The 26813-nt window shown below is 47.2% G+C and overlaps 1 protein-coding gene across 1 annotated transcript in view; it reads left to right on the top strand.

Moving 5' to 3' along the window:
• EDC4 (enhancer of mRNA decapping 4) overlaps window positions 1–26813 on the top strand; it is a 734765-nt gene that overhangs the window by 369709 nt on the left and 338243 nt on the right. The window contains exon 19 of the mRNA XM_078670461.1: window positions 11160–11273. Within this exon, the coding sequence (XP_078526587.1) occupies window positions 11160–11273 (114 nt within the window). The remainder of the gene's footprint in view (window positions 1–11159; window positions 11274–26813) is intronic.

The raw sequence follows: 26813 nt of genomic DNA, 5'->3' as shown, positions 1-26813 counted from the left end.
GTTGAATCCATCGTTTTTTGCACTCCAAGCCTTTCCAGTTTAGACCCAGCGATATGCAAATCAGTCTTGACCCAGCCATATGCAAATCAGTCTTGACCATATTCCCCATGGGAACAGTCCAGCCTGAATTGCCAGGCCCTCCCTGGACCAGAAACAAGCTCTCCATTGACAAGACAAAGAACTTGACAACTTCAGATCAGCGTTTCATTTCATTTGGCTGCCCTGGGAGGGGTTGCCTCCAGTTGCAGCCAGGCATTGGCCAATCGATTCCAGCATGTGTGTTCTGCCAAAAAGGGGACATTGCCTCTTTGTGTCATAAACTGATTGAGTTCAACTAGGAGTATTTCGATTGTCGTGGTGTTGTATGCTGGGTTGTCATTCCTGCACATTTGCTCCTTCCTGGGAGGAAGAGATGCAGTTTTAGCAAACATTACTGTCTGTACATGAATACTGGAGTGCAATCTTTGGTATGCCAAACTGTCCTGGGTAACCTATTTCACTGAAGGTGAGCCTGCTGTCTGCTTTGTTGTCTGTAATTTAGATTACTATTTACTATTCTGATTCAAGCATGTATGTCTATCAAGAAGCAAGTGCTGGAGATGGTTAGTCACTTAACTGTAACTCTACCTGTTTTCCAGCATTGGTAGTTTTCATAGTTTCTCCGTCCTCCCTGGAAGAGACTCACTAAATTACCCCAAGATTTCTAAATTCTGCACTGTTCTGTCTTCTAGGGTGAAGGTCAGGTTGTTTAAAGTTCAGTGAATGTCCTCCTACCTAAACACAGTTCTTAGTGCCTGTGGCCGTTTTACCACTGTAATGCTGATTAAAAATACCAGAATTCCCAGCATGAGCACTGAGAATTATTTCACAGTGCACGTTTAGGAAAGATATCAATGCGGAAGAACTCGAGTTACTGCTAAGTAAATGCTTTCTAACCAGCTGTAGTGGCATACATTAGTACAACTGAGTCTACAACATGCCACCTTCTAGATGTTATGGAGACTACCTGTCAAATTGAAATTCAAGATATGCTAGCTGCATCTTGGCATATTCAAACAAAGACATCATACTTGGTAGCATTCACTTTCACTACTGAACAGAATATATTATCTGTGTGTGTACCTCTTCATTCTTTTCTTTTCATTGGCGTATAGAAGAACTAAAACCATAGGTCATTCTATCTGTTAATCTAGTATAATTTTGCATTTAATTGTTTGTCATATCTTGATAAGGCCAATAAAATTGATATTTATAGTTTTTCTGTTATCTTAAATCCTACATAATATATCACTGTAGCGTGTCTATATGACCTCTTTTTTAACACACCATACAGAAATTAGAGGTAGAAAGACCTAAAATGTTGCATACTTACCAGTATCCAATATAGAGTCTAGCTTCTGTTAGCATAAATTAAGATTTAAATCCAGTTTGGCAATGTATATTACCTTGCTTGCAGACAACCATTAAGAAGCATTGATGTCTGGTCCCAAATCTGTCCAATTATTTGACTTGGTCTTCAGTTGACTTTGCCATCTATGAAAAGAAGAGAAATTATACCAGATATAAACCAACTTATTTTGGCAAGATGACAAGAATTGAACTCTAGAAGTAATAATCTGCCTGTCGTTGGCGCTGAAAGGAGTTAGCTCCCATTGAAGAGTCTTATGCACTGTGATTTCCTTTTTAGGTCTCGCCCTGGAATTCGCATCCGAAGGATGCGTCCAGGGCTGGAGACTTATAGCGAGCTGACACGGGGGAATGACGGACAAAAAACTGTCACGCGCTTCTCCCCGGCTGGATTCAGCTGCTTGCACGCGCACCAACATTCACGCATGCGCACATACACAGCCACACCGCCACTCACGCATGCGCACATACACATCCATACACAGGCACACACACCCCCGTCGCCGCCGCACCTACACACAGAGACCCCCCATCTATGGCCCAGGAAGCGGCGAAGCGCCAGCGTGGCTCTCCCCGGAGCAGCGGGAGAGCCGCTCATTTAATATGCGGCGCAGCCCATAATGCCTTGCAGGCACAGGCATACACACAGACACACACACAGACAGACGCGCAGACACACGCACGCACACACACACGCACACACACACACACACACAGTCACGCACACACACACACACACACCGCGCCCCCCACTATGCCCCACTTACCGCATCAGCGGCCTCAGCTGCCACCGGTCCTCTGGCCATCCACTCCGTGGGCGCGGGCTTCTCGTAAAGACGGAAGTCCCGCCCCACGACAGCCGTGAGCGTGCACATCCCAAAACCGGAAGTTCGGGAGTGTGCACGCTCACGGCTTCTTGTTGTTCTGTTTTAGCCAAACAACTCCGCCATGTCACCATGTCCATTGGCGCTGCGTTCTCTCAGACGGGATTGTGGCGGAGCGCAGAGACTAGTATTGTGTGTGTTTTGTTGTATTAAAATCCCGAGGCATTTTAAATTCTTGGAAGGGAATGGTCTGTACCGGTAGCAAACCAGTTCTGACCGCCACTGTAACAACCTCTTGGGAAATAATGGATTTTTTTATGGCCCTTTTATTCGTGTAATGTGACTTTGTTGCTGAATTCATTAGCCTTGGACCACGGGGTTTGTACGTTCTGTCTAGTGTGGAAATTGATTCGAATAGCTAACTAAGGTAACATTCCTCCCATGTAGGCATACGCCATACTTGTTCCTCTAATAGTGCAGCTGCTCACCTCCCAGCCCCCCACTCCCCCCCCCCCCACCCCCCGTGTGCTTTTCTAACACTGTGGTGTGCAACATGCACTTTGTGATTTCAGTTTTTGTGCTAAAAAAAACCTGAGTCTTAGGTGGTGAAGAGCGCATCATCTGTATCTCCAGGGATTTGGTTGAGTCTGTGCCAGTAACCACGTGCGCAAGCAGGTCAGAGTAAGGCATTTCTGTCAATGTTTCCATCGGCTTTGCTTTCACCTTGCCCCCTCTGCTGCCCAGGTGAGTGAGATCTGGCTGATTTAATTGAACACCTGCCTTTTTCACTCAGTGCTGAAATGAGTCCCGCAATGGAGTTTTGCAACGGCACACCACAAGTCCATGAATTTGTGTTGTTTTAGAAATTATTTTAATGCCCAATTACAATTTTGATTGCGTCGAAAAATGTTCCTTTCAAAGCCGTCTTATTTTTTTAATCGAAATTGACTGGGATTGCTTCGGTGTTTGCTAAATTATCAACTAAAAACAATGGATCAGTTTTAGTATTTTGCCTCTTGGAAACTGTCATGAATTTTCCCATTTACGGATGTTCACTTAAATTATAACTGGCATAGTGTTATTTTTATTGGTATGTTTAATTTAAAAGTTAAGTGTAATGGTTCGAGAAAGCAGTCGTTTTAATCTGACCCGCAAGTGAAGTGGCCATCCCAAACTAACCGATAATACAGGGGTGCATTCCCAGCCCAAATAATAATGCTAATAACTCGAGTTTCCTGCAGGGCTCCATACAACCCTTCTGTCGTCTCCAAGAGCTGTGAACAGCGGGTGCAGGTTTATGGCTGGCTTGCCTGGATGCTCGCCTGTCCTTGCTTGCTCATAATATAGTATCAGTTTCCATACATTTTTGTATATGACTGACCACTTGCGGGTTGCAGGGTGTGATAATCTTTGCTGTGTTTACATCTGGGCCGAGCCTTCGTGCAAACGGTGGGTGGGACAGTCGCTGCATGGTGGCTTGTGGCCTGTTTGCACATAATACTCCTAGTGGTGGAAAAGAGAGTGGGAGGGGCTCAGAAGAGTTATCTTTCATATTTAATATAGCTTTGACAGAGACTGAACGCGAGCCAAGCTCTTCGGACTTCTTTCAGAAATCGGCATAAGTCGTGTGCAAATCTGAAACAATGCTCCTGTCTCACTTTGATGTGAGCATTTATCTGTGCCCTGCTGTCGGCTAGCACACTCTGATCTTGGGCACTTCTTGTCCGAGTTCTCCGTTGGATTAACTTCTCATTTCCTTCCAATTTGTGACCTTTGTTCAGATGGATTATAGCAGGAAAGATGTGTGTCCCGTGTTTGTAATTGTGAACTCTCATTGCTGCTGCTGCTCTCACAAGGACTATGCCAAGGAGGTGAGTAGCTATCACAGAGACTGTGTTGGGTTTTCTGAGTCGGAATTTTTGATAGCAGATTATTTCAAAAATAAAATGGTGACTTGGTTGAAACTCGGCTAGCTTCTTCGGAAACGCAGAGTGATATAATCCAACTCTCTGGCATCCGAGTAACACAAGTCCTACTCCATTGAAAGTGTTAATACAAACATGACCGTCGCAGATCCTAGACACTCGTCATTGTTCATGTAGCACATTTGGTGCTTGCGATGTTTATGCTTACTTTTCACAACTTAAAAAAATCTGCGTGGCGAGACAAACTCCAGTTCTCCAAAACTTGAATGTCAAGTCCTTTTGCTTCTTTTTAGGTCTCGCCCTGGAATGAGCATCCAAAGGATGCGTCCAGGGTCGGAGACGTATAGTTAGCTGTCTCGAGGGAAGGAAGGACGAGAAGGTGTACGAGCTTTGCTTGGATTTCTCTGCCTGCACGCGCACCGCCACTCACGCATGCGCACATACACAGCCACACCGCCACAGACGCATGCGCACATACACATCCATACATAGGCACACACACCCCCGTTGCACCTACACGCATACACAGAAACCCCTCCACACACACCAGCCCCTCTCCTCCCGGCTCCACTCACCGGTGTCTGGCAGGCGCTCCCCGGGTCTCCAGGCTCCTTCCCTTCCTCCGCAGCTGCAGGCTCTCCCCACATCACGCGGGACTCTCTCTCCACATGGGAGCCCCGCCTCCTCAGTGCGCCCGCTTCGCCCCGCGGGTCTTCACCCGGTCCCCCATCTCGGGACCGGGACTTTAAGGGAAACAGTATCCAGGGCTCCTTCCTGGTCACGGGAGCCCCGGGGCCGCAATGCTCACGCCACTTCCTGCTGCCGGCTCCTCGTCCTGGTTGCACGTCAGGTCCCGGGCCAGCAGCCAATCAGAGCGCGGCCCGGGAAAGACGTCACAGGTGTCCCGCAGTACCGCCCCCGGCCTGCCTGTAACGAGGATGTTTTGCAGTATGTATTTATGTATTTATTTAATTTGGCATTTTTATATAGCGCAGACTTTACCCGAAGGCGGTATTTATTTATGTATGTATTTATGCATTTTTATATAGCGCAGACTTTCAACACACAGATTAGCGATGTGAGCCACACTTAAGTGTTTTTTGCGGCCCTAAGTCGCAACGCGTTTTTTATGTTTGCGTTTTTAAATATCTTAATCATGTTCCTAAACTGGTATTTTAGTGTGCCCTATATAAATGCTGTAGATAAGCCAAATTAATCTGGTGGTCGCTTTTAGTTGTATTTTGTGTGCATGCTTGCATTGCTAAATCAGTTTCTTTCTCACCTTCTGTGCTTCTTGAGGGTTCCTCTCCTTTAAACCCAATTTCTTTTCAAGCTGAAGGACCAGGTATATCATAAGTGTTAAGCGTTGGTCCATCAGGACTAGATTTACTTTGAATTTGCATGAAAATCACTAGCCACGTGGGGGGGTGGGTGTGTGTAAGTGTCAGAGTGTGAGCAAAAAAAAGCATATACCATTTTAGATAGTTTCTCCAGTTGTGCCCTACTGTCACAAAACATAAGTAAATCCCAATGCTGCTGTGCCGATGTTTGGGGAAAATGTTGTGGTTGGCATATGAAAACCAGACAACGAATAATATACCTGGAATTAAGATGTCGCATGAAGACAAAGTGATCTAGGCAAACCCATTATATACACATGCAGTTCAATACACATGTATGGTTTTTAATGCGTACAAAGTAACATTTGAGGGAAATGTACTCTGCTCCTTGCAGGAGTCCTAGGCATATCCAAAAAATCCAGTAACTTCATCTTAATGCTCCCAAACATGGGCAGTAATTAAACGACAAAACTAAAACAAAATAACTGTAATTTTAGCCCAGCAGCACTGCCGCATTTTTTTTACTCAACCAAACTCCATCAAGGCAGTCTTTGCCGTTTTAAGGAAATGTTGTTTTTCCCAGATAATCATCTTTTTGAAAACTGGTTATTTAATACCACTGATATGCCTAGGACTCCTGCAACTGGAGAAACTATCTAAAATGGTATATGCTTTTTTTTGCTCACACTCTGACACTTACACCCACCCCCCCCCACATGTACATGTGTACTGGATTTTTTACTTGGGTGGATGTTACCGCAAATAGTTATGTGTTCAGTTTGCATTTGAACTTAAGGTGCGTCTCAAAAATATTCTTAAAAAATACACATCACCTAACTGTACGCTCTAGTGACATTCTTTGTTCGAATTACATCTTATGGCTTCTTCTGGCATATTTGAGTGGGAAAAAAACTGAACATGTATTCAGCATTTCGGAAAAAAGTGACCTACCTTGTATTGGGTTTATATGTCCCTTTTTATAAAAACAAAACGTAACTACTGCAAAAAAAAAATAGCCAATGCCATTTACAATACTAAAAGCTCAAACTTTGCCTAATGCGAGACCTATTGCATTGCAAATGCTTGTTTGAACTTATATTTACGTTTCAAAAGTTCAGGACGTATGACTGATGAAAATTGCTATTCTCGAGTGGAGTTACGCAATTCGCCTTCAAAATCCTTGTTAAAGTTTCCAAAGAATCCTGTCATTGAGAGTAAACTTTTGTGCCTCTTGCTTTGCAGAATTGTGGGCAGAAATTCCTATTGCTTGGACATGGGTGATCCCTGAATGGCCTCCTCGGTCTGGCCTGCCAGTGCAGGATTGGTGGGTGACCTGAGTTCTCTGATGGATGGAGGGATGGAGTGAAGGGTCAGTAAATTTGCCTAGGCATAGGGAGGAAAGTGTAAGGCAGCGGTGAAGACAGCTATGCTGGTGGTGGCAGACAGGAAGTGTACAGAATAACCCTGCTGTGGCAGGGTCCGGGTGAGGAGATGCAGACCATCTCCGATAGGACCTGGGTGAACATCTCAGAGGCCTGCTGTGCTTCCCTATTGGCCGGATTGGTTGCCTTGGGTGACCAGAAGCATGATCACAGAGACAATGCTCACCTCCTGGAGAATTCTGAATACACAAGTTAAGAGGATGCCACTGAGCTGAAAACCATTAACTCCTGTGACCTGTGAGGAGATTGGGGGGAAGCAGGCAGGCTTGTGTGTTGGGCATTAGTAGAAGCACCGCAAGAGGTGTGGAAGCTCCCACAGGCAGTCTGCTGCGAGTATCTAACACTCCATTTCCACAGTTGCACTGCTCCCTGAATTAAGCCTTGCTGGGCAGTAGAATTTGTAAACATGGACATGGTGTGCTAAGTGCAGCTTTTTGCAGTCTGATATCTGGAATTTGAGTGAAAAAGGTCAAACATACAGAACACAAGCTATTGTTACCACTGCTGAGAGGAAATCCCTGTGCACAACAGTTGAAAAGCTGCAGCTGCACATCAAGCTCATGCATACAAGTGTTGAATTATTTCCAGAAAAATGGACAGCCATGGTTCTTAAACCCGAGGGTCTATTGAATTTCTTTTCAATAGAGAGGGCACACAGAGCACTGGCTCCGCAGCTGAAAAGCAGTGCCCCTCCAAGGACAGCTATAGCTCGTTTTTTTAAACTCACAATAGAGACAATATACTCTAGGCATCCAGGAAACACAGTTTGGAGATTCTACCATTTTCAGTTTCCTCTACTTGTCTTTAGCTGTGCAGGACCAGAGATGCAGCTTTATTGCAGTCTAAAAAGCTTTAAGAGAAAGGGAAATGCAATACATTTTGCTCTTAATGGCATTCTTGTGAGTAATAGCAAAGGAGAAGTCATGGCACTACATGACTACAGAAGAATCATAAGATTGGCTTGAGAGCTGGTGAGCAGGTAATGAGACGAGAAGTCACAGAGAGCCTTAGGGTGGTCTATGGAGAAATTGGAGTGGGCATGAAGATGGATGATAACCTATAACACCAGAAGAGTGAGCAGACCAGTGCAGATGATAGCTTTGCCCGACGCTTCCAACCAGTCTAGATAGCAACAATCTGCAACCAGAATTTCTGGACAACGAATTGCCAGATGTGTGAATAGGAACAGTCCTGAATGCATCCATCCACTAAATGTTTTGATGCCTATGTAAGCGGTACACATTGCGCTTCAAAAGCTGCAAAGTATGGTGCTAAGTATGAGGTTTGGTGGACGCAGGCTCTATGGGGAAGATCTGAACACGCCACGGATATAAGTTAGTATGTGGTGGGGTTGGAAATGGGAAGGATGTGAACCACACTTTCACTGACTGCTACTGTTCATGAGAAGATTTGATTAAGTGTGAATTTATTCAACAGTGATGTTTTGACTCACATTTTTGGACAGGTTTGAATAACAGTGTTGGTGCGAAATGCGCAACATAAAGTTGGGTTGTAGAAAGTTTTGATTACGCTGTATGATATGTGGAGAGGTTTAATTTTGGTTAGGTCTTTAGCAATTTGTCACGCAAATTGAAGAACTGATTAATAGCTGCAGATTCATATAATGTAAGTGAAATAATGGCGGGGGACTAATGTGAAATCTTGGCATATGACTAGAGGCTATAACATTTAAAAAGGGGTGGTGCTGAAAGTATTCATAAAGTAGTGGGTGGCAAGGTATTTCTTCAGGAGATTCACTTATTTGAGAACTCTGTCCCAGATTGCTATTACGTGTCAAATGTAAAGTACCATTTCAATCCTGATGCACAATCTGGTCCCGATGATCGGGTGTACTGCTGAGGAGGTTGTGGCCTTCTACCTAGAACACACTTGGATGATAGACACCTGTGAGTATACACCGTGATATATGGAACTTGGAAGGGCGAACTTGTCCTGCTTATTCGTGCATGTATGTCAGTTGGACTGCAGACTGATACTCATTGTGAAACAGGGTCACTGATTGCGGGCCTCCTAGTGCGTTACTGCCACAAACTGGTGATTTTTTCTTTTTAGTGAATAAGGCGCGGGATTGAGCCTCATGTTTAAGTTCCCACCATGCCGAATGGCTTTATAAGGACAATGGGTCTAGTTGATGTCCGGAGGGAACTAAACAGCAAGCATAGGTGCTACTGCTATTCGAGAGCGCACATTTCAAACTCCAGAATTGCTTACTTTTTACACCTGTTTTCTATGCAGAGATTTAGTAATAACCAGTATTTATGTACTGGGTATCTGATCGTTCCTCTTTGCTAAAAACTCTGGGCGGCAGTCACATGAAACCAGGACTTGGATGGCATTTGGACCCATGATTTATGTGAAACACTCAGGCCGTGACCCTTTGCTGACATCCCTAACCAACTACTTCAGAGGGCCCAGTTGGCATGTATTGATTTTATGGGAGTCATATAAAACAGTGCTTGGGGAACACCTCATATCTGAATTAGTAGCCAAAGAGCGAGGATGCAGCAAAACCTGAGCTTGGAGCAGTTCATACGTGACATAAAGAAGAAACATTTATCATGCTGATGCCAGACTAGGGACAGAATGAAGAGAGAGAAACTGAAGCAATTGCCAAGTAATGAGTTGCAGAATTATTAGCTGGTCCAGCAGCACAGACTTTGAGACAGACAATAAAGGCCGGAAACGTCTGGCTTGGTTGAACAAATGAAAGCAAGAGCCACATACATTGTATCCGCAGGGACACTGGTAGCAGGTGGTTTGAATGTTGCAGAGAAATTTGCAAACTGCCCTGCATTTTACTTCATAACTCAGGATGGACTGTGAGGAATCCTAGCTTGATGAGTTTGCGTGACTATCCTACGCACAGCTTCACTGCGGAGCAGAGACCAAAACTAGAAGGGGAACTCACAGTAGAGGAGGTGAGGGCAGCCATGTCCCAATTACAGTCTTGGGAGAGACATGGGCTGAACGGGCTAAGGAATAAACGCCATAAAAAACTCCTTGAAGTGACAGTCAGATGTTGAAAATGTTTGTGGAGTCCCGAGAAAAGGTGGTCCTTCCTGACAGTAGAAGAGTGGTGACCATTGTTGTAATATACGAAGAGGGTAAGCCAAGGGAGAATTGTGGGTGATTCCCCCAATCTCCCTGATTAACAGTGGGGCAAAAGTGTTGTCAAAGGCACTTGCTAATGGGCTGATATAAGTGGTCTGGGATCTGGTCTACCCAGACAATTCTGGCTTCATGCACACAGGTCTAATAAACTCAGTCTGTACATACTTTCTAATAGTGACCAAGGTCTCCGAACTGATATCAGTATTGTCACTAGATGCCAATAAGGCGTTTGATTCTGTGGACAGTGCTTTTGTTTTACTTATGGATATTGGCCCTTTCTTTCGTGGATTTGAGTGCAGTACAAACCAGATCCTTCCACATACTCCAGAGAGCGAGACTGGAATGCCCACTGTCCATGTTGCTGTTTGTAACAGGTTTGGCACCGGCTGAAATAATTCAGGTGATAAAGGTAGACCTTTGATTGGGAAGGCAGGATTTTCCTCTGTGTGGATGATATTCTATTGTGCATAGCTGGCCTTAAACAGTCCCTGATCAGATTAAAATAAATTTTCAGCAAATATAGCAAATATTCTGTCTTTGGGATTAAGTGGGATAAATTCCAGCTGGTCCCTTTGGTAGGATAGAAACGTTGTAGGGTGTTTGCCATGCCCTTAGGGTGGCGTACTAGCATTTAAAGTATCTGGAAATATGACTCTTCAGCAATGCCTATAGGGTCTGTGCAGATAATACTGACTCATTGAGGCAGTGATAAAAGGAAAAATTGGCCAGCATCAAGGCCTATGTTGCCTATATTGATAGTAAGGATCTTTGATGTGATAAAAATAATTTAATTCAGCTAAAACCGTTTATATGTAACTCAGATTAGTTAGTTATTGTTCAATGTTTATTATAACCATGTTTTATACCGCATATTTTTAACACCCTTAAAATGGGCTTTCACCACACATCATTCTAGAACAATGAATCTATCCTCCCAGCCCCCCCGGTATTTTTAAAATACATTACATACTTACAATACTTTTCAGTTTAATTGAAAATAGAGTAACCTGCTGAAATAAGAGTATCATCTGGTCTGTGATAAATTGTGGTCTCTGCCATAAGCTGATATGTGGTTTGATGTCCTTCCAGCCCCCGGGAAGAAGTTCCAGAGAAGCACAACAGCTCCTCATCCTCATCCTTCCACAGACACAGTTATCACATGCTGCAGCAACATGATAGCCAAGATGCCAGTGCTGAACAAAGGTAACAAAGAAACATTCTCAAGACTCCATATCCGAAAGCCTGCAGCGACTCGCTATGAGACATAGTCCACTCTTTGTGCAAAACGCTTTTGTTGCATACATCTTCCCCCAGATTCCTCATCCTATGTAAACTCCTGTGTTTCAGACAGTAGGAAGCTGGCTTTTTATGGGGTGTAGCAAAATGAGGTACTCTGTGTAGAAGTCCAGATGAACCTTATTGGTTTGCAGGGCTTACATTAATAATCCCAAATGCTCTCTTTTGTTGTAGTGTGGGTGAGCAGTTTAGGCTTATCAGAGGGTAGTGTTAAGCATTTGTTGTACACACAGTCTCAATAAATGAGGCACACACTCAAGGAGAAACTCGAGACCAATTTTGAAAAGTAACATGTATTTTTATAGAAGTTTTAACACCAAGAACTTCGTAATCGGGTAAGTACTTTTCGAGCTATCAATTTTTACAGTTCGCAAAAATGTCTCACAAATACGTTTTTATGCCTTAATGCTTTCCCATAGAGAAGGAAACATATAATGCATACAGCTATATGCAATGATATTTCGGGGGATCCCCTTTATGACTCCAAGTGCTAGAGGTCCCTGCCAGCCAACCAGCCACCACCAGACAGGTTTCTAACCTATTGGGGTGAGAGCGTTTGGGCTCTTGGAGGTCAGAAACAAAACCTGCTCTAGGTGGAGGTGCGTCTCTCCTCCACTTGGCAGGAACAGCAACACTTGGCAAAGGTTCTGACCTTGTGTTATGCTGATTTGGGCAGCTCCGACTAGTGAATATGCCATCCCCTCTGTCCTAGCCCCTCTTCCTGGCCACTAGACAGGTAGGAAAATTAGTAAGTAGAGTAGGAGTGTCCACTGGCCTGGCACACCCCTAGGGTCACCAGGAGCTGAGGTGAACCCCTCTCTTGAAAATTCTCCATCTTGGTTTGGAGAATTAGGCCCAATAGGAATTGGGATGTGCCCCTCTCCTCAAAGGGAGCGGGAACCCAAAGGGTGTACTCACCCTATGGGACAGTAGCCATTGGCTACTGCCTCCAACCTCATTAACACCCTTACATTTAGTATTTAAGGGCTTCCCTGAACCTTGTTCCTCAGAATTTATGACCTACGAAGAAGAAACATCAAAGAGCTGTGCAGCAGTGGAGAAGAAAACATTTCTTGGCCCTGTTCCAAGAAACCTGTGTTGCCTGCAACCGCCAAGAATCCTGTGGACATGTGCTGTCTTCAACAAAGACTCTTTTCTTCTGTGGACACTGGATTTGTCTAGAAAGAAACTTGCCCTAGGACTCTGGATCCAGGTAGATCGTGACCCTTGCACCACTCTGCACCCATGGCCCGAGTCCACGTGGCTCACCAACACAGTTAGTTGCATGTCAGCTGCAATCCTGACCTGGGATCCATCAGTGGACAACCTCTCCTGAATGCCGCCTGCAGCCTCAACCTGAAGGGTCCTCTGGACCGTGACCGGACCCGGTGAGAAAAACGTGATGCCTAAAGCCACCTCTGTACCTGCAGCCCCCATGCCTAGGAATGCCCAACCGACAGTGTCCCTGCATCCCCCCACTATCCAACTCACCTTTCCAGTCGTTGGATTCCTTCAGCCAGCCTCCCGAACCGAGACCCTGTCTCCAACCACTGATCTCCATTGCTTTCTACAGGGCACCCGATTCCTCCCTGCACCCAGCCATCCCTGTGCCGCTAGTTTTGCAGCTTTGTTGCTACTTAGTGGCCCCTGCAGTGCTGACCTCAACCCCCAGGGCCTGTGTCCCGTTGGTACTTGCCTGCAACTTGTGCTTTTTCAAGGTACTCCAGCTCCCATAGGCTAATATTGGGCACAGTGACCTCTGCAGCCGGTCGCCCCAGTACAGCTGGTGGTGCAGTACCTACATTAGTCTGACCCTTGCCCTGTGTTGGTCAAACCTTCCGAAGACTGAACTTGTAAGTTGAGTACTTACCTGAAATGACATACCTGTCGTTCCTCTGATAGAATTGCATTCATTTTCTCTGTATTGCTCTAAGTGTTGATTCTCAGAATATTACAAAGTAACTCTTTGACATTGAAAAGTGTTTCAAGCACCTGAAAAGTAGTATCTGATAGAGACATCTAGCCGCAGATTCCTCAACTTAGAATTATCCCCAGGTGTCAGACTGGATCCAAAGAATTTTTGCAGCAACACCTTTGTGCGCCGGGGGACGGCGCCACACGACCCCGCCCGACGTCGTCCACGGACGTGACCTCAGCGAGGTCATATATGTCCCTCCCGGAGCGCTGACGTCAGTTTTCCTCCTTTTCCGCGTGCAACGCGGATCCTGAGTAAGCGGTTCCACTGGCCTGTTTTCAGGCCCCTTTGAAGCTTTGCGTCTGGAACAGTGTGCAATGCCTTCGGGCTTTAAAATGTGTGCCTCCTGTTCGCGGCAAATGTCTGTGACGGACCCACACCTTATCTGCATGTGGTGTCTGGGCGAACACCACGACTGGACAGATTGCCGCGCCTGCCAACAGCTCAAGCCGAAATCCCAGTGGGAGCGCCGGATGAAGCTACTGTCGTCCTGCCGGTCTGAGTCGTCACGGCCCCCGGCCTGCTCTTCGGCGGCAGGTCCCGGTGGCAGTGCGTTCTGTTTTCGACGTTGGTCGTCCTCTGATTCCCGTGTGCATCGCTCGCCCCTTCCTGGTAAGTCCCGGCGCATGTCGCCGAGGTCCTCGACCTCCCTTCTGTTGTTGGGGGCACTAGTTCCCGGATTTCTCCGGATGTTTGCCCCCGGGAATCGCCCCAACCCGGCCGCCTTTTTCTGGCACGTGGGCGACTTGGACCCAGATGGCGGCCTATACCGCGGCCCTGCAGGCCTCCCTTGGGTACCCTCCTCTCCCTGGGGCGTCCTCGGACCCTCCACTACGTGCAGGGTCTCCGGTGGACTCGCCAGTGGGTTCGCCCCCGGCGCCACCTGAGCCCTTTGCCTTGCGGGATGATGGAGATATGGCGTCGTCAGGGCGCGGCCCGTCTGGGTTTCTCTGTACGACCCATAGCGCCCCTACCACGCTGCATAGCCCTGTGGCGTCGTAGGTTGTTGCTGGTGCTCGCAGCCTAGCTCCGAGCCCGCCTCGGCCTTCCGGACAGGTGGATAGCTTTTCGGAGGCCGGTTCGGCGCCGTAGGCCTGCCTCCCCGGCTCCGGCACCGTTCCTTTCTTCGGAGCCGGAGCCTGTTGTGGTTGAGGCTCAGTCGGCGCCAGTCAGGCGTTGTAGGCTTGCCTCCCCGGCTCTGGCACGTTCCTTTCTTCTGAACCGGAGCCTATTGTGGTTGAGGTCGAGTGGGCTCCGGACGAGGCCAAGTCTGCACCGGCTGAGGACACCCTGACGCCGCCTCAACGCCGGATCATTGACTCCTCTCTGGAGGCTTCCAGGGGGAGTTCGGCGTCACCCTGACATCCGGCGACGCCAGATCCATCCTTGTGTCTCCCCCCCACCCCCCTTGGAATTTGTGGCTCCGGCAGATTCTTTGCGTCCTCAGGAGCCCCATCAGGACCCTCATTCGTCAGTGTGGCTTTCTTCATTTGGACATTGTGCTCATCCTCCGTTTATCGGACGACCCCCTTGGGGTGGGAGGCTTAGTTTACAGCCCTCACCCACAGATTAGTTACTGTCTCCTCCTCTGAGGGCTACTAAGGCTGGTGCAGCGTTTATAAGAGTTGTTTCCTTGGCCGCCCGCATTCTGGGTATGCAGCCCCCTTCGGTCCCCCTGCCTGTTGACCCGCTGTTGGATGTCCTCCACCACGGTTCGGTGAATGTTGAGCCGCTTCTGCCTTTTGAAGCTTGTCTTTATGATGCTCTTTTGGGCTCCTAGGCTCGGCCGGCGTCGGGTGATCCTGTGGCTCGTTTTATCATGCACCACCCTGCTCCAAACGATCTAGTTTGCTTATTTGTTCATCCAGACTTTCAGGGGCTTGTTCTGCAAACTGATTTTCCTTCCTTGCCTCAGCTGCTGCTTCCTCCCTCCCGGGAGTCCAGATGGCTGGAGTCGTGGGATCGTAATATTTTCACCTCCACTAGCGCAGCTCTTCTCTTACTCAATACAGTGTGTCTTGGCTCGGGCTACTTCTTCCCTTTGGGTCTCTTCTATCTTCCACCTCTGAGGGCGCTCACTGTTGAACATCTCCATCTTATCTGTGACGGCTGTGATCTGGCGGAGTTTACTATCCGCTATGCCCTGGATACCTTAGGCCGGGCTATGGCTCGTTCGGTTGCACTACGACGCCATGCTTGGATGCAGGATGGCGTCTTCGTAGAGAATATCCGGGAACGCCTTGTTGACCTGCCCTTTGATGGGGTCCTTTTGTTTGATACCCACGCCGATTTGGTGGTTCAGCGCCTCCTTGCGGGCTTTCGCCCTCCCCCATAGGTCTTTTCTTAGAAGGTCTCAGTTTGTCATATCCTGGGGTGGTTAGACTTTCATTTAGCGTCCACCAGTTGGACTATGCGTTTTTGGGCTAGCAGTAAGCCTACTGTGGCGGTGTTCCACAGGTTGTTGTGTTCTGTCCTCCGACTGTGGTTTACCCTAAGAGGTGTTCCCCTGTTTTTCTTGGGGGTGTGATATACTCAAGGTGGGGTACCTGTATGCTATAGAGTAGCTCTGCTCTGCCCCCGGCAGGCAAAGAGGTCCTTTTGGGGTCTCTACGTTTCCTGACGCCATTACCTTACTGTTGGACGGTTTTCAGTGTTGTGACTCTGGCGCTGCCTCCTACACACCACGGATCTCGCCTTGCATGACTCGTGTGCCTCGTTCACTTCTTCTAGAGGTTTTTTCCTTGTACTAACTCTTTTCGGTGTATTTCAACATGTTTCAACTTGAGGCTGCCTCCTGCCACGGGTGCATTAGGTGGGTTTGTCCTATAGCGCCTGCAGCTACATGGTTTCGGGGCTCATATATATCTCCTCACCTGCTCCCCCCCCACTGGTTGACCATTGGTATCCCTTTTTACACACCTCCAACTCTCTTCGCTTCTGCAATGTCTGGTCCTATATCCCTGTTTTCAGGGAGCAGTTGGGTGCCTTGTTCTGCACGGCGGTGGTTTTCATTGCACGGTTATAGTGCACTTCTGTGCCTTTTACTGCATCTTTAGCAATGGGTATTCCTAGGGTTACATTCCCTGACGTGGACCTCCGCTTCTGAATGCTCTTTCTTGGTTGTCTTGTCTATCCCGTTTGTGTACTGCACAGTCCCCCTCTCCTGTCCTGTGGGGGTGCATTTTCCCTCCGGGTCGGAGATGGTGGTCCGGAAATCTGATGTTGTTATCAACAGCTATGTGTGTTCTTCTTTACGGTTCCTGTAGGCGCTTCGGTGCCTTGGATGCCACACCCTTCGGTTGTGTCTTTATCCTTTGTGTGTCACCCTAATCGGTGTCTGGTGTGCCTACGAGACAGCTCCTCTGTCTCTGTCTTCCATGGGTGCGTTCTCCCATTGGCCTTCAAACTGCCTTGTTGGTAAGTCCCGTTCTCATCTTATCTACATCACCTTGTTGTCTGCGTAGCCGTCTGCTATGTGCATGTTCTCGTTGTGGTCCGCCTCGGTGTGCTTCAGCGTGGTGCTGTCCGCCCCTGTCGCCTTCGTGTGACTAAGTGTGCACTTGGGGTGTCTAATGTTCCTGCCTGTACTTATGAGATGCTGCTCAGTTCCTGTATCTTGCCCTTTGCTTCCTGGACGCTGCCTGTTCGGCCTCCCTTGCGAGGGCTCCCCTGGTAGGCTCTGGTTACGTCCCTCCATATTGTCCTCTAGCTTTCGTTGGTGTCAACTTAGTGCACCGTTGAGGTTTGGGTGTAGTTCCTCGTTATGCATTCTCTCTTTTGTTCTCGGATATGGCTTAGTGCCATTTCTGCATCTCATACTCACACGGGTATGGTCTCGCGCTATTCTGGCCATCTTGTGATGCCTTGCTTCCCCTTGTCTTTTGCTCTCTGAGCTGCTTGGGTTGCTGACTAGCTGCACCGCCACAGCTTTCTCCATAGTCAGTCACTTTGTGGCCGGCTCAGTGCTATCGGGCACTTTCTGATTGTTCTGTCGCAGACCCACCTCCCCCTTGGGGTATGGCTGTAGTATCTATTCTAAGTTCAGGAATCTGCGGCTAGATGTCTCTATCAGATGTACAAGTTACTTAACTTCGGTAACGCCTGTTGACTGTGATCGGCATGGGTCCTATTGTCTGTATGTTCCGCCATGTTAAACTATTTGTGAATATATTAATTAATGTCTTTATCTGCTCAATGTGTAATTTTAGATTGCCTTTTTTTAAAAACATCTGTAAATCATGTTTTGTAAAATGTGTTACTTTTATGATTCTTTCTGAATCGAATAAAGTTTTTGAACCGTATCTGGTAGTGACGTTGTCTAGCCGCAGATTCCTCAACACCCGCCCATCCTCCCCGTTCTGCGAGGACCTTGCCAGGTGGGCACTCCACTTTGCCTCCTTTCAGTTGCCATTGGTTTTCATCCATGGTGCTCACATTAGTGTGATCCTTTTAAGAATTGCTATATGCAGCTGCCTCCCTCCTGGTGGCTTCTTTTCTTGTAGAGCGGTGCTTTTTGATTCTCCTTCACTGGGAGCTTCTCCTTCTCCTGTTGCCTTCCCTCCGTCCTGCCTTCTCCATCAACTCAGGGCTCTTGTCTCCTCTACAGTAGTCTTTTTTGGGGATCTGATGGGCTGTGCTTTGGCCTTCCATTTCTATAGGGGAAGTGCCATTCTTTTCATGCTTCTTGCAGTAGATTGTTGTTCGTCCTGTGCGCCGCTATTGTTGGCCGGCACAGTTCTACGTTGTAATAACAGTCTACCTTTTGTCTGTCAAGATATTCTTCCCTTGTTACTCAGCCTCTGAAGAGGGTCCACGCTTCACTTTGCAGGGTTGTTTCTCAGAGCGATGCTCTGCCTTTACTTCTTGGTTTGTGAGTAGACAGTGTCTGATACTGCCCGTTACGATGGTGTTATGCACCATCCGATTTCTTTGTTTTACAGATTTTTTTCTTTCCTCCTTCGCACACTGTTCCCATACTTTCACAGTTTTGTTGGCAGCTCCACGTTGTGCCGCAGAAAAACTTCACCGCAGAAAACTGACGTCAGAGCGCCGGGAGGGACTTATATGACCTCGCTGACGTCACGTCCGTGGACGACGTCAGGGCGGGGTCGTGTGGCTCCGTCCCCTGGCGAGCAGACGTGCTGTTGAAAAAAATGTCTGGATCCAGTCTGACGCCTGGGGATAATTCCAAGTTAAGGAATCTGCAGCTAGACAACGTCTTTACCAGATACATCAATACCGAAGGTAACTCGTACTTTAATGCTAACACAAATCGTTGCCAACTGTAAGTAAACATATTGCATTTCTGAAGCATTTGATACTTGTAACTGAGCTCAACTTGATTCCTAAAAATAAAAGCAACTAAAGAAATAGTTTGCAAGCCCTTGGCCGGGAGTTAGTCATGATGCGTGTGTTCCTATCTTGTATGAGTGTGTACAACATATGCATTCACACTACCCTCTGATAAGCCTAACTGCTCAGTCCACTACCACTAAATAGAGAATAAGGTATTCTATTCTTTATCCTCTACTATACTTTTGGGACTCCATGAAATCTGCACACTATACCTCTTTTTGGTATAGTATATACAGAATCAGATTCCTACAAATGGCCCGATCCTTCAACTCAGGAATAAGTTCCCTCGTGGTTTCTTTGCAGATTGTCAGTCTGATAGTCAAATTCGTGGTAAGTGGAAAATTAGCATTCTTATTTAGTATGGATCAGCCTTTACTCTAGCTTTTTCCAAAACCTTTTCGTGGATATGTTTTTTAAAAGAACACAACAGTAGTTTTGAGGTATTATTCCTGCATAGTGTGGGGAGAAAGAAATCTGTTTAGTATGTGTAAAACAAAGATCCATAAACTATCCTTGCAGTGGCAAACGAATGCTACATGGTGACATATTGCTACAAGAATCCCCCCTCCTCCATCATGACTTCCCAACAAATCTTAAATTAAAACCCTTTTAAACCAGGTCAGATGGTTAGATATCTGTCACAGAATAATAGGAAGGGCTTTCCAGTGGTTTGGGGGGGGGGGGGGTTGATTTACTTAGAGCCTGCTCTCAACAACATGCCCAGTGATACAAAGAAAATGCTGAATTTGTGTTATATCTGAGTGAAGTGACCTGAATGTACAGGATGAGATGGAAAAATGTAGGCTGGTTATCATAGAATATCAGATGTACCAACACAAGCATTTAACTACAGTGGGGAAGCCAGTATAAGGAGTACTGTTCTTCTGACACATGATCAAATTTCCTCCATTCACAGATGAGTCAAACGTTGAGGTTTGAAGCTGTTTGTGTTTCTTATTGAAGTGAGATGGAAGTAGAAGATATTTACATTATCATATCTGATAGACTACTAGCCGCAGATTCCTTAACATAGAATTATCCACAAGCGTGAGACTGGATCCGGAAAACTTTTTTGCCACAGCATCCCTGTGCGCCGGGGGGACGGCACCACGTGACTCCGCCCTGACGTCGTCCGCGACGTCAGCGAGGATACAGAAGTCCCACCCCGGCACGCCTACGTCAGTTTTTTTTCTTTTCCACATGCAACGCGGATCCGGATTGTGTCCCGGACGGTTTTCGGGCCTTTCAAACTTTTACACGCTTTGGCGTTAAGTGGAACAGTGTGCGAATGCCTTCGGGCTTCAAGACATGTACCTGCTGTGCGCGTCCCATGTCGGCGACGAACCCTCACCCAATTTGCATGTGGTGCCTGGGTAAGCACCACGACTCGGAGAGATGCGACGCCTGCCAGCACCTTAAGCCTAATGTCATGGTGGGAGCGCCAGATGAAGTTGCTGTCGGCGCGCTTGTCCAGGTCGGTGTTGTCCCAGCGTCCGTCCCCTACCTCGGAAGCAATACGTGGCTTACCGGCTGGTAGGTCCTTCAGTTTGTCTCCGAGGCCCTCTCCTCCTTCCGCGGTGGACGCCGTCTCCCCGGGGACAGGCGCCCCCGCCTGTCGCCTCCCTACCCGCCGTTTCCCGGCGCGGAGACGACTAGGGCCCAAATGACAGCCTGCGCTGCAAGCTTCTTTGGCCCTTCCTCCACCTCCTGTGAGTTCTGCGGATCCCTTGCCTTGCGCGGGGACTGACGCAGAGTCACTGGTGGCTCCGGCCCAAGCACCAGAGTTTTCAGCTTCAGGTCGTAGGAGGGTGGCGTCGTCGAGGAGTAGTCCTTCGGGGCTCCCTCTTTGGCGCCAAGCGTCCCTGCCTCGCCGCAAATCCCTACTGGACTCCCGGTTGTGTCGCATGTGATTGCCGGGACTCCGGGCTTGTCCCTGGGTCCTCCTCGGTATTATGAGCAGGCTGCTGCATCACCAGATGTCGAGCCGGCACCGTTTCGGTGCCTGGAGCCTTTCTCTCCGGCTCCGGTGGAGTCGCGGGTGGAGGCCAGGACCTGAGGCGCCTTCCTGAGTCCCTCTCGGTCCTCGACGCGGGCGGCTGCCCTGTCTAAGGCTGAGCCGGCGCCTTTTCCAGCGCCGCGCCTTCGCCCTTCCGACGCCGACCTCACCCCATTCTCCTGGTGAGCACGTGGTGGTAGGAGTCGGTCAGGCGCCGCAGATGCCCACTCCCGCGCCGGTCGATGTCGGTCAGGCGCCGATGGCGGACTCCACAGAGCTGTGCCGGCGTCGGGTTCTGGATTCGTCTCCTGAGATCCCTTCTTCTCCAGAGGTCTGTCATCTGTTGTTGTGTTCCTCCCCGGATGCAGGGCGCCGTGTTGTTGCCTTTTCATTGGCATCTTCCAGGGAAGGCTCTTCGCCGTCCCCACGGCCTAAATCCTGAAACCCTTCTTTCCGTGGCTCGCGGCTGGCTTCTCTACCGGCCTCTCCGCCTTCCCCTGGGGCCCCTCAGGTTCCCCAACCATCTGTGGATTCCCCACTATTCGGTGGCTGGCCGCGTCCCCCGGGACATGGGGACGGACGGCTCAGTCTGCAGCCATCGCCCACAGAGCAATTACTTTCCTCTCCGCGGCGCCCTACTGAGTTCAGTTTTGCCTTAGTTCGGGCTAATTCCACGGCTGCTGGTTTTCTGAGGATGGGTGAACCTGTCACTCCATTTGCTACAGACAACCTTTTGGAGATTCCCCACCAGGGCGCTGGTGGACGGGAGTTGTTCCTTCCTTTTGAAGCACCACTCCATAACTCTCTTATGGGGGCACTCTGCCACAGGCGGGTGCAGAGCAGGAATATCGTCAGAGAAATATCGTCTGACATAAATATCCCCGCAGAAATATCGAATTGAAGAAATATCGATAACAAAAATATAGTTTGACCAGAATATCGACAGACGGGTAAGTAATATCGATAACAATAATATAGTTGTAATAAATATCGTTTACAAAAATATAGTTTACAAAAATATCGATTTTTTTTAATAATGTAATGTATTTTAGTGTTTTTAATGAGAATTGTTTGTTATTTTAATATATGTTGTTGAATTTTAATAGTTATTAATGTATATTATGTTGAATTTTGTGTTATTAGTTCCGTAGCGGGTTGTGGGTTTATAGGGGAATAGGGTGGGAAGTAATTTAAATATATAAAATTAATTGATTAATTAGTTAATTTAATAATTATTTGTTAATTAATTTCAATCAGTCAATTATTAATTAATTATGTTAATTAATTAATTATGTTAATTAATTATGTTAATTGTTTAATTCATTTTAGGTGTGTAGTGGAGTTTATATGTGTAAATGGTGTGAAGTAATTAAATTGGTATTGATTGATTATTAAATACTTTATAAATTAATTACCATTAATTAACTAGTAATTATTAATTGTAAATGTAATTACATTTAGGTTTGTGTTGTGGTGTTTATAAGTGTATATGGTGTGAAATCTGTCAATTAAATAATTAATTAATTAAAAAAATAATTTAATTATCATTAATTAATTAGTAAATGTTAAATGTAATTGTGTAATTATTTTTAGGTGTGTGGTGGATATTATAGTGTTAAATAATGTGTAAATATATATATTTTTATTATCTTTGTTAATAATAAAATATTTAAATGTATATATTATTTATGTTTATATTGGAAATGAAATGTAATAAAAAATTTGATAGTTTTTTTTATTGTTTTGGGTTCCAGAGCTTTCCCTACTGTTGTACCCTGTGGAGTGGGAATAGTAATTTTCACCCCTACGCTATCCAACGCTTTCCCTACTGTTGCACCCTTTGGAGTGGGAATAGTAATTTGTACCCCTACGCTATCCTATGCTTTCCCTACTGTTGCACCCTCTGGAGTGGGAATAGTAATTTTTACTCCTACGCTATCAAACGCTTTCCCTACTGTTGCACCCTCTGGAGTGGGAATAGTAATTTTTACCCCTACGCTATCCAACGCTTTCCCTACTGTTGCACCCTCTGGAGTGGGAATAGTAATTTTTACCCCTACGCTATCCAGCGCTTTCCCTACTGTTGCACCCTCTGGTGTGCTAATAGTAATTTTTACCCCTACGCTATCCAGCGCTTTCCTTACTGTTGCACCCTTTGGAGTGGGAATAGTAATTTTTACCCCTTCGCTATCAAATGTTTTAACTACTAATGTTTTAATTTTGTTATTAAATGTATGCATTATTATTTTTAAAGACTTTTATGTTAATTAAATAAAGAAAATTTTATTTTATTCAAAATGTTTTATATATGTTTTTATTTTATTTTTATATAATTATTAAAGTTTATTAATTAAATAAATATAATAATAAAATGTATTTAAGAAAATATATGCATATGTACACATTTATTAAGTTTATAATGATTAAATTAAGTCTATTTGTTATAAATAGTTAAAATATAAATGTAATGTAATTTATTTAGTTAATAATATTAATAATATTTAATTATTTAATTTAAGTTATAATATTTTTTAAAGTCGATATTTTTTACATATATATTTTTTACATCTATATTTTTGAGTCAATATTATTGTAATTACCTGTTTAAGTATAGGTAGTCGATATTTTTGTAATCGATATTTTTACATCTATATTTTTGTAAACTATATTTTTGTAATCGATATTTAAACATGGAACCCCACAGGCGATCCTGTGCCTCAGGCACTGCTGCATCGCCACCGTCCTGCTCCACACAACCCTGTCTGTCTTTCTTTCCACCCCTCCACTCAAGGCTCTCTTCTAAGGAATGCCTTTCCGTGTTTGACTGTGGTGTTGTTTCCTCCGTCTCGGGAGGCCCGATGGTTGGATTCATGAGGGCATAATGTCTTCGCTTCGTCCAGCGCTGCCTTGCGGGCGATTAACACTTTGTGTGTGTTGACCAGGGCTACTTCTAGCCTGTGGGACTCTGTGGAGTCTCTTCTTTCTCATATCTCCCATGAGGGTGCCTGTGCTGTTCTACGGGGCCATGTGTTGGATGGTAGGGAGTTGGCCACGTTTATTCTTCGTGAGGCCTTGGATGTTGCCGATGCGCTCGGCCATGCTATGGCCACTTCTGTAGCTCTCCGTCGCCATGCTTGGCTACTTGATGCTGTTTTTCCAGAAAATATTAGAGAGCGTCTGGTTGACCTGCTTTTTGACGGGTCCTTCTGTTTAATACTCATGCAGACTCCGCCATTCTGCGTCTTCTTGTCGGGCTCTGTCCTCCTCCTCAGTAGGTTGGTTTGTTGATCCTCTGTGGCATGGTGGGAGGCGTTATCCCACTTTGCTTCTGGTATTTGGTTTTTGGAGTGGCTGTTACACTTTCTGTGAGGGTTACTATGTCCTCGGGGTCCTTTGGTTGGCCCCTCTCTTCTGTTGGCTGCTGGTTCAGCCCCCTTTTTGGGTACGAATGTACCTTTTGGCTCATTACTAAGCCTTCTGTGGTTTCTGCCGCAGGTTTATAATTTGTTTTCTGATGCGGGATTGTCTTCCCTAAGAGTGGTTCCCATGCTTTCTTTGGGACGTGTCCCACCCAATGTGGGGTACTCGTAGCTATTGTATTGCCCTGTCTTATGCTTGGAGGGTGTGGACTCCACCTTGCGGGTTCCTCACCTTTCCTGGCGTTGTTGTATTACACTAGTGCGGCCCTTTGTCCTTACTTGAGCGTGGCCTTGCCTGGCCATCTATGGCATGGTGCTGCAGGGTTTTTGCCCTTTGTCTGCCGTTTGGTCTGATCCTCTGTCTGATGTTTCTGAGGGGATAATTTCTTGTGTTGACGGCCTGGTCCGTCCTACTTGTCTCTCCTCTTCTATTCTAGCTGATCGTACTTCTTCGTGGTTTGATTCTGTCCGGAGCGCAAGGGTGTCCGCAGAAATTTTTCCAGGGGGGGCAAAATGTTAACGTCGTCACCATCCTCCGACATGATATGTGCGAGGTGTAGCACAAGATACACTGGGGCGCAGGAGGAGCCATGGGGGCAGGAAGCAGGCTGCATATGATCTCATACACCATAGGGTTGTTGTGCCACAGCCATCTCTTTCTTTTGTGGCACCCCAAAATCCATACCTGCCCTGGTCCCTAAAATTACCCCCTAGCACCCCAAAACCCATACCCACCCTGAACCCTAAAAGTTCGAGGCATGTGGGCTGCTAAATTCATATCTTAGCATTAGATCGCCGCCTAGTGTTGGGTCCGGATGATCGCACATTGTTGTCCTGGAAGAGTCTTCGAAGTATCCTGAGATAGGTGGCTCCTCCCCTGGACTACAGTGCGCATGGGCATCGGCTCCATCCCCAGATTGTTTTTTTCCGCCATTGGGTTCGGATGTGGTCTCGACGTCTCTCTGTCGAAACCGAGAAAAACTATCTTTTAGCGGCCAAAAGGCCTCGCTTTTTGCGTCGGTATTGTCTGCGCACGGTCTCGAGTCTTCCGTCTCTTGGAGCCGGAATAAGCGGAGTCTTGTTTCGCTTTTCGAACTTTGAGGCCTGCTCATCGCGACTCGACTGCAAAACTTTTCAGACATGGAGCGGAGCCCGTTTAAATACTGCCCGCTTTGTGGGTCCAAGTACCCACACATCGATCTACACCCCGTTTGTAACAAATGCCTTTCGCCTGACCACGACGACGGCAAGTGCAAGGCCTGTGCACAGTTCCGGTCTAAGAAGACTCTCAAGCTTCGGCGCGCGGTGCGCATGGAAGCTAGACAAGCGGCCCCGGATCCGGAAAACATCTTCGGCGACCAAGATGAAGAGGACCAGGGTCATCATCTTCAGATCTCCCCACCCGAGACGGAGGTCGAGGCGGATCCGGTAGACGACGACGGTGTCGTGGGTCAAGGCCTTGAATACGTCGACGAGGTAGGAGACGACGAAGAGATTTATGGGGCCGCGGCGGATAGCTCAGGGGACGAGCTCTGCCCCGAAGGTTTCGAGGATACCGACCGGGTCACGGGATCGCCTGTAGGCCTTACCCACGACCCCATGCCGCAAGCCACAGCCCCGCCTTCTGGCCCGGCCACGGACTTACTTGCTGAGCAGACTGTATCGAAACCGAAACCGAAAGCATCGGGATCGACTCCATCTAAAATGGCCGACCCGAAAACGAAACCGAAACTTAAGGACTCGAGCGTCCCTAAGATGGCTGCCGTGCCAGCGAAAACGACTGTACCCGCTACTCCATCGACTCCGTCGACCTCCGGTCCGCAGAAGTCGAAGAAGTCCGTCGATTCCGCTGCTGCTCATTCGAAATCGACGCCTGAGGAGGGGTCCTCTAAAAAAGATGGTCGGCACGGATCAGCATCGGCGCCGCCGTCCAAGCCTGCAAAGGCCGGCTCCACGGAGTCTACGCAGGCGCACGGATCGAAGACTGGCACGTCTGCGCACCGGTCCCAGGACTCTGGGTCGGTGACAGCGGGTTCCGCGTCGAAAGCCCACAAGGCCCACAAAGACGTCGGATCCGAAGAAAAGGTCAAAACATCCTCGTCGGCTCCAAAACCAACTGAGAGTGAGGCGTCCCTCGTCGCCGCATCACTACAGCGAATTAGGGAGAAGGCCTCTGCTCCGTCGGCTCCGATTTCGTCGCCGAAGGCACAAACAGACAATCCAGCGAAGCCTTCTGGTAAACTTCTCTTTGTTTTGCCGCCAAAGGAGGCGCCGAAAGCCTTTTCCACCAAATCGGCACCGAAGAAGACGGTTTCTTCAACGGCTGGCCCACTTCCACGTCGGGTTCTCGAATCAGAGGATGATTCAGAGCAGTTCATCGACGCAGACACCGGCAAATTGACCCTCTATAAGAGGAAAATAACTTCAGAGTCAGTGAACTCATATGTCATCCCACTGAAAAAGAAAAGGGTGCCCCTTGATGCTTCAGGCCTCACAGAACCAATCCTGCCTCCTCCAAGACGGAGCCCTACTCCCTCACCAGAACACTCTGCGGGTGAGGGGTATGATGAGGATGAACAATACAATTTCCCTATCAATGAACCAGATGCACAACCGGATTCATATGATGACACTGGTGACCAGGGCACCCAAAATGTGGGGCAGGACCCGCAGCTTTTTAATGCACGTGCATCCCCCACTGA

This window comes from Lissotriton helveticus, chromosome 12 (assembly GCF_964261635.1).
Source record: "Lissotriton helveticus chromosome 12, aLisHel1.1, whole genome shotgun sequence".
NCBI classification, from domain to species: domain Eukaryota; kingdom Metazoa; phylum Chordata; class Amphibia; order Caudata; family Salamandridae; genus Lissotriton; species Lissotriton helveticus.
This window is presented reverse-complemented; position numbering and strand designations above follow the sequence as displayed.